This window comes from Limulus polyphemus, unplaced genomic scaffold (assembly GCF_000517525.1).
Source record: "Limulus polyphemus unplaced genomic scaffold, Limulus_polyphemus-2.1.2 Scaffold1433, whole genome shotgun sequence".
NCBI lineage: Eukaryota > Metazoa > Arthropoda > Merostomata > Xiphosura > Limulidae > Limulus > Limulus polyphemus.
The window spans coordinates 99261-111307 of record NW_013667043.1 but is presented as its reverse complement, the minus strand read 5'-3'; the positions used below and the strand labels follow the sequence as shown (position 1 = coordinate 111307).

The window sequence follows — 12047 nt, the reverse complement described above, 5'->3', positions numbered from 1 at the left end:
AAATATATTTCCCAAAATAATTTACAGACTGAAAGATGAGAATTCTCCATAAATTTTGTGTCTCACCACAGAAAAAATTCAGTAAATTTTAAAATAAAAATGATAGTTAAGTTACAAAAAACACACTAAAATACTTAAATGAAAATTTTATCTGAAGCTCTTGATATTTCCACTACTTTCATTTTATTTACCATCTGATGATAATATTAGTACTTAGCAAAGAGTAGCTCCTAAGATACCTGAATTATTAAACTTGAGATCTGTGGTATTAGAGAGACCAAAAAAATCCTGAAAAAAACTTAACTTTGCAGAAGTGAAATATATCAAGAATCTTCAACAGAGCAAAAATTTCCATTTTACCTGTTGACAAATCAAAATAACAAGACTATTTGTGAACAGAAACAAAAATGAAAGGGCTAACTTTCAAGGCAGTATGTTAAACCAATCATAGAACAGCTTTATAAATTTATGATCTCCCCAGAACTTACAATGTAGGAGTGTCATTTTGTCCAAATGTGTTTCAATGAATAATCAATAGACACGCAAGGCAATTCCCTCACTCTTGTCAGGCAAAAAAAAAAAAGAAGATATTAATGAAATGTTTCATTTCAGAGAGATACTAGATGAAATCTAAATATACAAGATGATTTATTAGTTAGTTTTGAAGTGGCACCCTTAAAAATTAGTTATAGGATAATGGGAGTTCAATTGTCCTTGAGTTGAGCACTAGGTGACAATCTAAAGAACTGCAATAAAACACTGAAGTTAATATTTTGCTCTACTGAAAATATATTTCTGATAGTTACTTACTTCCTCACATAATAGCTTTTGTTATTCAGTGGTACTCTCTATATGCACATTTCTTTTTGCTCACTACTAGCCTTAAAACTCCCACCTACCCCCACATTTCTACATGGTTCAGCTGCATGCAAAGAAGCATGTGAAAACCCTCCACCAATAGGAGCACGACACCCTCTCTTGTCGCAGATAGCTCCCTTTATACTTCTTGATTTGGTACAGTTGTGTTATGATGTGTTACTTTTCACCCATGCTTTAATTTATGTTAATCAATTTTTGTGCTTGGTTGTTTTTTGTTTCATTTTATACAGTGCTAATCTCACTGTAGTTCATTAATTTTAAACTTCACTCCAGTTGAACTTGAATTCAAATGTACTTAAATTCAGCTTTTTCTTAAATTTTTACTACGATGTAAGCAATATTCCTCATCTTGTACAGTTTATAGCTGGAAACAAGGCCAGACAATATGCACAAGTAGTCTGAAAACATATCACTACAACCAAAACAATATTCAAAAATATCATAAAAAAAGTACTAAGTCTAATACTAGTTAAGCATCCACAACGGACAAATAGTTAATTATATTGTAAAATACAGTATATAGTGCTTAGGATTTTGTTAATGTACGAGTTAAATTGTTTCAACATTTATCTCTCACAAAAGTGAATAACAACTCATATTTTCTCAAACAAAGCAATCACCTAAAATATGACCTTAACAAAATCTGAGAGCCTTCATTTGAGAAAAAACCACACACACCTACAGTTGTGCTGGAAAGTCACATTATTAAATAGTCCATACACCAACTACAAGATGAAAAGGAAATAAGGAAAAATAATGTATCATCTAAAACCTAAGAAATAACTTTCATGTATCTAACCTAGCACTGGATGCAGCAGTTGATGATTCTCGAACTTTTTCCTCTGCATGCACTAATCGTTGCCTTAAGCTCTTTTCTCTTTCTTCTGCATTCAAAGCCTCCTTGGTATACATTTCTTCAATCTTTAGAAAGAAAAAACTAACTAAATACACATTTTCCTTAGTATGACTAATTAATTTTTTTAATATACAAGATGACTCTTGAACCACAATTAAAAAGCTGATTTGCTACTAAAAACTAAGTACTTTGTACAGTTATCAATGAAATATAATAGATAGTTGAAACTTTTATTTCAGAGACAGTACTTAAATAAGTTACTTTCAATATTTTATTCATGTACAAAAAGTTATTTGTTTAGAGAGAAGGCTACAGTACATAATAAAGCAATATGATAGCTCAGATTTCACTAACATTTTTATTGTTATTTCAATGGTTAACAGCTTGGGACTAGCATAAACTTATCATCCCATAGAACTTATGCACAACATATGTGTGGTATTCATGATTCATGTACACTGATGCAAAAATATCCAACACTACAGAGAATTCATCAGTATGTGGAGGTGAAATGGAGTGAACATCTTTAACCATGTATTGAGTTGAGGGTGAATATTTTAACCATATTCTGTAAATGTGTATAGATATATAACCTATGGAGGCCAACATTTGAGACATCTTGCAGAAGTGAATGAATAAAACAAAATATTTTTCATCAAAATAACACTGCAGTCATTTTGAATGCTGGTCAGCTTCAATATTCTAAGAATATTGGAAACTTGGTTGTTGCTGGAGCTGGAGGAACCATGGCTTGAAATCAAGAATAACAATCATAATGATAATGATACCACACTTTCATGTCAACCAAAAATCTTAGTGTGGTACCCCTCAACTATTGATTAACAACTACACTAGTTATATACATTCAAGGGATATAAACTCCAACTCATTTTAACTTGTACAAATCTCTGTACTACTTCCTGAAATAAGAACAACCTTACTCCAGGAGGGAATGACACAGAAACAGGGTCAAGTTAGTACAAGCCTTTATTAAGCTATAATACTATGATATGTAAAGCAGAATTAGGGCAACTTTATGAACATTTTACATACTGTTTATAAGGAAGCTTCCTAAGTTTATGTAATAAGCCTGCATAAAAATTCAGAAACATTTACTAGAATACGCCTAAGTAAAGATATACTCTTTATTAAGTTAAAAAAATATGAAATTAGCCATTCTTGCTACCACCATACACACCTCTCTTATCTCAGAGCTTCACTAGGCTCAAACATGAAATGTTAAAATAACAAATTATAAAGTTAACAAAAGTGGTTATAACTTCCTATAATCACCTCCTTAGACCACATGCACAATGCCATGATACTTGTATGTTCACTATAACTTAGTTAAACACACAGGCAAACACAGTCAGGTTAACCATATAAATTGAATGCATTAAAATGAACTGAGCAAAATCAAATAAACCTAAGAACTTAAAAGTCAAATGTGTAAAAAAATCTAAGTATATGCAAGTTAGATGCTTACAAGGTAAATAAATCCATATGAGGAATCAAATAAGATCGCAAAATAAAGAGAACTAAAAACAGAAGTGAACACAATAACGTAGACTTAAAAGTAATTACATGAGATGAGTAATTAACAGTAAACTGAAAAGAGGATTACTCAAAAATCATAATTAAAAGAATCACATAGAAAACTAAATGAAATCATAATATAACAAAAACTTGATGCATAATAAATTTTATATTTTTAGAAATAAAATGAATTTCAATTCTGAATCAAAACCTCAATGGGCAGAGTAGAAGAATCTGGAACAGGGCCAAAAAATAGTAATAAGACTATTGTCTTAGGTGGTAAATGCATTGATCATAGGATGTCCAAGATGATTGTACAACCAACAGAAAACAGATGGGCAAAGAGTCCATATAGTTTGAAAAATTCAAAGATCTAGAATCTGTCACCAAAGTACACCAACAATGTTCATTACGTAAACTCAACACACATGACAAGCACCAAGATGAACCTGTGAGAAAGAAGACAAAGTAACAAAGCACTTGACAAAGACTTTAAGAACAAGTGCTCCCTAACAACTGATAGAAGACACTACTGTGGAATTGTCTGTGTGCAGTAACTGATTTGAAGTAGAAAGTGGGTAACACTAGACTATACACTTGATGGACAGCCCAGGGTTTGAGAAGGCAGATATAAAATACTACCTCAAATGAGATGCATGTGCCAGAAAAAGAGGATATCCTACAACTGTGTTCCAACCTGAAAAAAACATTTCTGTGAAGAGATGAAAATCTATTGGCAAAGGAAGAAAAGGAAACTCCACAGTGATCAATTCCCAGCCAAAACTGAGGGGTAGCAACAATGTGTAATAAGGGGGATATATGTCAGGATAAAGGGTCATAGCTCATTTCCCATTGAGACACCACATCCCATAGAAGAGAGTGCATATGGGGTTACCCCAAAGGAACAACATAAAATGAAGAAGCCATAGTCCTCTTTTGCTATATGGGTATGATAAACATAAGTCTGCATACTCTTAAATCTAAAGCGCAAAGAGCTAAAGGAGAAGCTGAAGAGTATCCAGAACAGCATTAATCAAATATTCCTATTAAACCAGAGTAGGAATCAGCTGGGATTTCAAATTTAGGATGATCCCTTGAGAGATGTTGCCTGATGTAGCTGTGGGTTTGCCTTTAACTGTGAAAAAGCTAGTATGAGCCATTCATCCAAGGAAAAAAATGAAATCTATGCTGAGGTAGTGCAGAAGACCCGTAAATGTACTGACCATTTGATTAAACATGGCTGAAGCTGGGGCTAGATCAAATGGAAGGATTAAAAATTGGCAAACCAACTCCTAATGACAAAACCTGAGAAATCACTTACATGAGTGGTGAATGGGGATGTCTCCAGTACATACTTGAGAAGTAGGTCTGAAGCTTCTTGTTCTGGAAAAAACTGGATCCTTTTAAAGAAAAGGGGAATAGGATATGGGGAGAGAAGTATTACAGAAATAGGATAAGTATTTAAATTAGCACTTACTTGAGAGATAAGCTGAATCAAGTCAGCCGAATAAAATCAGTTAATAAGTCCTGCTCTTAGAAACAGATGGCAGAAAGACCTAAGCAAAAGACTGGGCTTGTTTACCAACATGCATGTAAGGACAATGTTCCATGACATAGGCATCAAACTGAATGGGAAATCCCACAAAAGTAATCACAAATAACTCAGCATATATTGTCAAAATATATTGATCAACTAAGTCCAATAAAGCAGCCATAAGATAACCTTGTATAAACCAGTAGTCAAATGTGGAAGTAAAGCCTCAAGTAAAGGAGCAGAATCTTCCAAATTAGAAGAAAAACAATGATAATGGCAAGAACAGCATGACTGTCAATAATAAAATTTGGATTTGGGCTAGAAGGTTATGCTTAAGTAATCCCCTGATGCATGTACAAACAAGTCACATGGAAGGAAAACAATGGAGAACTACAGGCAAGTACTACACTGTGTCAAAACATTCAAAACTTTAAACACATAATATTGATAGAGCAAATCCTACTCAACAAAAGGTAAGTCTACTTGTTTTGAATTTAAGTTTAAAATACATCATACAAAGAAAGTCAGTTTTAATGTTTCATATAATATAAAATCAAAACCAGCAAGTTACACGTTTCACTTCAAGGCAAACAAAACAAAAAAAAGCACAATAGTTACAAAAGTACAAAATCAAAGCATCACATAATTGAAAAGAACAACAACTCACAAACAAAGCACAATTAAAGTACAGAACAGAAACTAAAATAGAAACAAAACTATATACAGAATAAATGAAAACAAAACTATAACTGAACAAAATAAAAATTTATTACAATATAAGCTAAAAGAAAAAAATGTGGAGATGCAAACATAATACAGACATTATTTACACAACACTGTGTCTTCAGGGAGTCAACAGAAGTCTCTCAAAAGCCTCCACAGACTTCCTTTTCTCAATGAAAATAATATGGAGAACCTCTTGGGAATTTTAAAGATCACTCTTCAGTTTAGAATTTTCAAGCTATAACCAGTGATTCTCCAATGCAAGGTACTGCTCCTCCTTATTGATATAGTCTTTCCAGTGGTCCCTTCTAGCTGCTTTAGGACACAGGTTTAAACAAACTTCACTGCCTCAGTCAGAAAATGTTGGACCAAATCATGGTGCAGAAGCTGATGCTGGTTAGAACCATGTTGGTAGAGATCTTTGGTATAACGCTAGACTGGATAATTTTGGTTGCGATGGAAACAGTAGCTTTTTAAGAGGTTGAGATGCTAGAGTTTTCTTCTCCTTATGGGCCTTCCTCAACCAATTAACCCTATCAAGGTTTGCAGAGAAGGCAAATGGTTGGTAGCACCTATCCACAATTCTCTGGTTATTTAAGTGTTAAATAAAGTGTAAATTTATTGTTATTATTATCATTTTTTATGCTGTGTTACATTTCTATTTGTGTAACTGTATTATTTAATGTTATATAGGGGAGGGGTCTAGGGGTCTGTACCTCCTCTATTTTTTTCATGAATTAATAATTGTACTCTTTAAATGTTGTATAAGCAAGCATGGATCTAGGAGAGGGGACTAAACTTCCCTCACCATTTTTTTTTTTCAGAAATTCATAACTATGATTTAATGTTCTATGAGTAGGTCTGAACCTCCTCCATTTCCTTGAGAAATTAATAAAAACAGTCAGACATCCTTACAATAGCATATGGTACCAAAAACAAAAATTAAATGTTAATGTTTTTATTTGGTTAGGCTATAATTATCAAAACAGCTTTTTTGAAGTCTACAGCAATCCAACACAGCTTGAGTCTACAGATATAATGCTGTAGTACAATAATACAGCTGGGGTATATCTGCCATTAATGTTACGTGACAAAAGTAGGAAATAAACAATGAAAGAATCTATGAGTAGCCCTCAGTTTCTTAAGATCCGTCTTACATGTTATTAACATTTAATAGATTAAGCAAAATTCAAAATGTTTGTCACTTGGCTAACATTTAAACTCTAAACTATTAACAGTGTTACTGCAAACAAGCTTATAAACATGTAAAACAATAGTGATTTGTTTGATATAACAAGTTTGAAAAATTATAGTATTACAGATTTCTTTTCACCAATGGTAAACTTGAGAATATAATATGTGAAGCACAGGTCTTATGCATTCTTTGATTTGCTGCACCCTCTGCTATTGGACAACAGTTACAGTTATTCAAGGCCATTAGCACAGCTTGGGTCAGCAAACCAAAAAAAAATACAGTGAAGCCACTCATAATAGTGATGTGTATATAACATATATGGAGTTTTGGGAGTAATTTTTAACTCACCATTTAGTAACATAAAGAAAAGAAACCTGTAATGTCATTATCAAATAATTGGTCTATTGTACAGCACCGAAAAAACTTTGACACAATGTCAGAATATTATTCACATATCTAAATTGATTTAGGTTATTAAATGGTAATTTAAACAAGACTTAAAAACTCCATAATTAAGTCTGTAAAGTGTACACAGTACTGTAGAAACAGGTGACTGATAAGTGAATAAATCTTTTATTGTTTCTGAATGTTAAACAATACAGTTACATTACATGTATGATACATTTTCATGTACAAAGTTTAGGATTTAAGAAAAAGGAAATTAACTAAATTACTATGCCTGAAATTTGAAGACAGGGTTTTCTCTGCTTTTCATATTTTTCACCACTTCATAAAACTTTTTCAGACACAAATCTTAAAGTCAATCTTATATGTCAATTCTAATTATATTTCAACAATTTTAACTTTATTTTAGAATCAATATTTTGTCATTTTCCAACATTAATTTAATGTAATTCATAAAGAAAAATACAAAAAGTTCATACTCTCATTTTGTACATCTGCAGATAGTGTTGCCAGTAAACAAAACAACCAACTTGTCTATTTATTTTATAATTTTTCACATATCCCAAAAAGGAACTTTATCCTTACTAAGAATCTATCACCTATTGTGTGTCTGGTATCTATTTCTTGATTTTCAAGCATATTCTATAGTTTTTGTACAGGCCTTGGTTGAAACCTTACTATGGTGCCACATCAAGTGGGTTTATTAATAATTTATTATTAAAATACTGCTTTGAAAACAGCTATAATGAAAGTTTTTTAAATACAATTGGATACAGCAAGAATTAGACTATCATGTATTAGTATAATAAATACAGTGGTTTTTAAGATATTTTCTGGAGTTTTTATAAATATTCCTTTAATTTTTTTCTGTTTATGAATTGTAAAAGTATTTGTGTGTTAAATTATTTATATTTTAAAGTTAGAAATTTTCTTCAGAGAAAAGACATCAGATAACTTGAGATACAGTAAGCTCATGCTGTTTACAAATGGGTTGAATGGGTAATAAAACTTTATTAGAACTTTAACAAATGTATGTTTATAGAAGGTTTTGTCATCATCAGGTACTTGTAATTTACCAAGACACAAGAATATATATGCAGTATGAAACAAAGAAGTCACATAACTGGAGATTGCTAAAGGCTTAATAAAGACACTTTGTTGATGTCTGGTTCTTTGTTTAATATGGTTTTGTTCAACTGCAATACTTGTAAACATGAGATTTTTAAAATTATGGTCACTAAATATAATAATGATTAAATAACAGTTGGTAATGTTTGCAACTGCAAAATATTCTGATGAGTTAATGCTTAATGAATATTACAATAGTGGAAAAATTTATTGTTTCACCTAACATTTTCACACTTTTCTTTGGTTGGTTGTATGGTGCTTTATGGTGCAAAGCAATGAGGCTATCTGTGCCTAACAACTGGTAAAAACAGTGAAAGTAAATTAGAGTAAAATGTAAAAATACAGCGAGTTAACACAAAAATATGTCGATAAAAGATTTATATACAATTAAAAAGCCCTATAGTGCATAAAAAATTAAAAATACAATCTAGTTGGACAGTGACACCATTACCAATGACACTATCCAACATCACAAGTAAACTCTTAGAAAACACGTGTCTAAAATGGTGCCGCCACTTAGGGTCGGAACAATGGAACGACAGAAAAATCTGAGCTATTGTGACTTGAGTGTCACAATGGCTACACATTGGTGGGTCAATACCAGATAAAAGAAAATGATGGGTTAAAAAACTGTGACCAATGCATAGCCTTGCCAGGACAACTTCCTCCTTCCAATACTTACGGAAGCAAGACGGCCAAAGACCAACAGAAGGTTTGATCTGGAGAAGCTTGTTATGACGTTGCTCACCCCAAGCCGACTGCCAACTGGCATGCAGCCATGCCTTGAAGACAGGACCATAGTCGATATATGGGATAGGCACGGCCGTGATGGCACCAGAGCAGACGGACTTAGCTGCAGTGTCAGCGAGCTCGTTCCCGTTAATACCAACTTGGCCAGGTATCCAGAAAAACTAGATGGAAGCAGAAGAAAGAGAAAATTGGGCCAGTCATTGTTGAATATCGACGAGAACAGGGTGAGAACTAACGTTAAGCGATTTCAGGGCCAGTAGAGAGCTAAGAGAATCAGTGTAAATAGGACAATTACTGTACTGCATAGCTTCTACATGATCCAGGGCAAGAGAAATAGCATACAACTCGGCAGTGAACACAGAAACTGTAAAGGGATCCTGTGAGTAACTACCGAGCCACAGCACACCATGGCAGAACCTACAGAGTCACCTGATTTCAAACCATCCGTGTAAATAGGAAGAGAAGAATGCCTTGAAACCAAAAAGAAGATAGTACTTCCAATCGGGAGTATCTGTCTTCCTCAGATGACTCAAGGAAAGCTCACAGGAAGGGATGGTAATAAGCCATGGTGGAATGGGCTGATTATTGGGGACAGCAATTTCATCCAAAGCCAGACCCAATTCAGCCAGTTGTGCCCGGATACGAAGGTCAAAGGGAGGAATAGCGGACCAACTGTTCTGAAAGAGCATTGCCCACCGAGGAAGAAAAACACAATCCCAGGTGGGATGCCGTGGTATGGATCGAAGCTTGGTAGCATATTGTAAAGAAAGTTGCAAATGACAGAGGTGAAGAGGATGTTCATGGGACTCAGTGTACAAACTCTGGACTGGAGAAGTGCAAAAAGTTCCAGTGCATAGCTGAAGCCCCAGATAGTGAATGGGGTCCAGCATCTTCAAGGCCAAGGTCCTGGCAGAACCATAGACCAAAGATCCATAGTCCAGTTTGGATTGAATCAGGACACGATAGATCCTGAGCATAGAACATCAATCCATTCCACAAGAGCTGGAAGAGAGGACACGGAGGATGTTCAGAACCCTTGCACACTTGACACGTAGCTGCTTGATGTGTGGAATGAAGCTAAGCTTACGGTCAAAAATATACCACAAGATCTTTGCCTCAGGGACCACACAAATAAGCATATCACCAAGATGGAGCTTGAGGATGGGGTGGAGGCCTTGTTGATGGCAAAAATGCATGCAAACGGTTTTGGAAAAAGAAAATTTAAAACAGTTTGCAGTGGTCCATGTCAACAACCAATTGAGGGCAGTCTGAAGCTGCCACCCAATAAACCTCATGTTCAACGACTGACACGAGATGTGGTAGTTGTCGACATAGAGCCCATTTGCAACAGTCAAATGAAGATTATTAGTGATGGCATTAATTTTAACACTAAAAAGTGTGACACTCAAGACACAGCCCTGAGGAACTCCAAGTTCCTGTGGAAAGGAATGAGAAAGAGTTGAACCCACATGGACTTGGGATTGCCTGTTCAGTAAAAAGTTTTGAATAAAAATGGGTAAATGGCCATGCAACCCATAGGAGTGGAGGTCCTGCAAAATTCCATACCTCCACGTAGTGTCATAAGACTTCTCGAGATTGAAGAACACAGAAACAAGGTGTTCTCTCTTGAGAAAGGCTTCCCTGATTAACGTTTCAAGTCGAATCAGATGGTCCATGGTGGAGCACTGTTGACGGAACCCACACTGGGTGGGCAAGAGGAGCATGGTCGATTCCAGGAACAAAACAAGACGAGCATTAACCATCCTCTCTAGGACCTTACAAAGACAACTAGTCAAAGCGATGGGTTGATAATTAGAATGAATCTTGGGATCCTTCCCAGGTTTAGAGAAAGGGAGGACAATAGCCTGGCACCAAGCATCAGAAAAAACATGCTCCTGCTAGATCCGGTTAAAACTGAACAGAAGAATAGCAAGAGAGGCAGGAGAGAGATGGTGCAACATCTCATAATGAACATCATCAGGTCTGACCAATGTATTACCAGACCGATGAAGAGCAAGTTTGATTTCCACCAGTGTAAAGGGGCGATTATAATCATAGAGACAATCGGCCTGAAACTTGATGGCCAAGAAGGCAGGGGAAGAAACAGAAGTGCTAGAAGCACGAGAAAAGCTGTGGCCGAGAGCATCAGCAATGCTCTGGACATTAGCAACTTCCTGGCCATTGGAGAGCAAGATGGAAAGGGGATGGGATGCATACCTCCCAGTGACTTTCCGAATCTTGTCCCATACAGTTTTGGAACTGGTGGTAGAAGAGATGCTAGTAGTGAACTTAATCTAAGACTCCTTTTGGCTTTGACGTCAAACCTGCCGAACATGGGCACGGGCCCGTGTGATAAACAATGCGGTTAGAAAGAGAGGGATACTGTCGGAAGGTATCCCAGGCCTGTTTTTGAGCCTTCCGTGCCTTCATGGACGAGGATACCGTGGAAAACGTGTCGAGGTCTTAGGAATAAAATAAGCAGCTGCCTGGACAATACAGTCAGTCACTGCAACCACACAATTGTCTATTGATGGCAGACAGACAAAGGCAGGATCAAATTCAGAGAGGGAGAGGTGAATGACGGCCAGTCAGCCTTGTCCAACTTCCACTGTGGCACTTGGGTCAGGTAGCAATGACAATGACCAACCTCCCTCATAATGATAGGCAAATGATCACTGCTCCATGGGTCACTGTCGACCATCCAAGAAAAGCAAGTGAAAAGTGAAGGGGAGCAAATAGAGAGATCAATGGCAGTAAAAGACTGACTAGGTGCATGAACATAAGTATATGTTCTAGTATTGAAGAGAGAAAGGTTGTGATCTGAGAGCATACGCTCTATGGAACGACCCCTCCCATCAATATCAGCACCACCCCAGAGGGGGTTGTGTCCATTAAAGTCTCCCAGAAGTAAAAAGGGTGATGGCAACTGGTCAATGAGAGCATCAAGGTCTGATTGATCATAAGTCTCCCCAGGAGACAGGTAGAGAGAACAAACAGTGATGGCACAACCAAAGGAAACACGTATGGCTACGGCCTCCAAG

The 12047-nt window shown here is 35.7% G+C and overlaps 1 protein-coding gene across 1 annotated transcript in view; it reads right to left on the bottom strand.

The window, feature by feature from the left end:
* The window catches only part of LOC106463539 (thyroid receptor-interacting protein 11-like), a 101105-nt gene that overhangs the window by 51448 nt on the left and 37610 nt on the right, over window positions 1-12047 (bottom strand). Inside the window, exon 5 of the mRNA XM_013923584.2 lies at window positions 1679-1800. Coding sequence (XP_013779038.1) covers window positions 1679-1800 — 122 coding nt within the window. The remainder of the gene's footprint in view (window positions 1-1678; window positions 1801-12047) is intronic.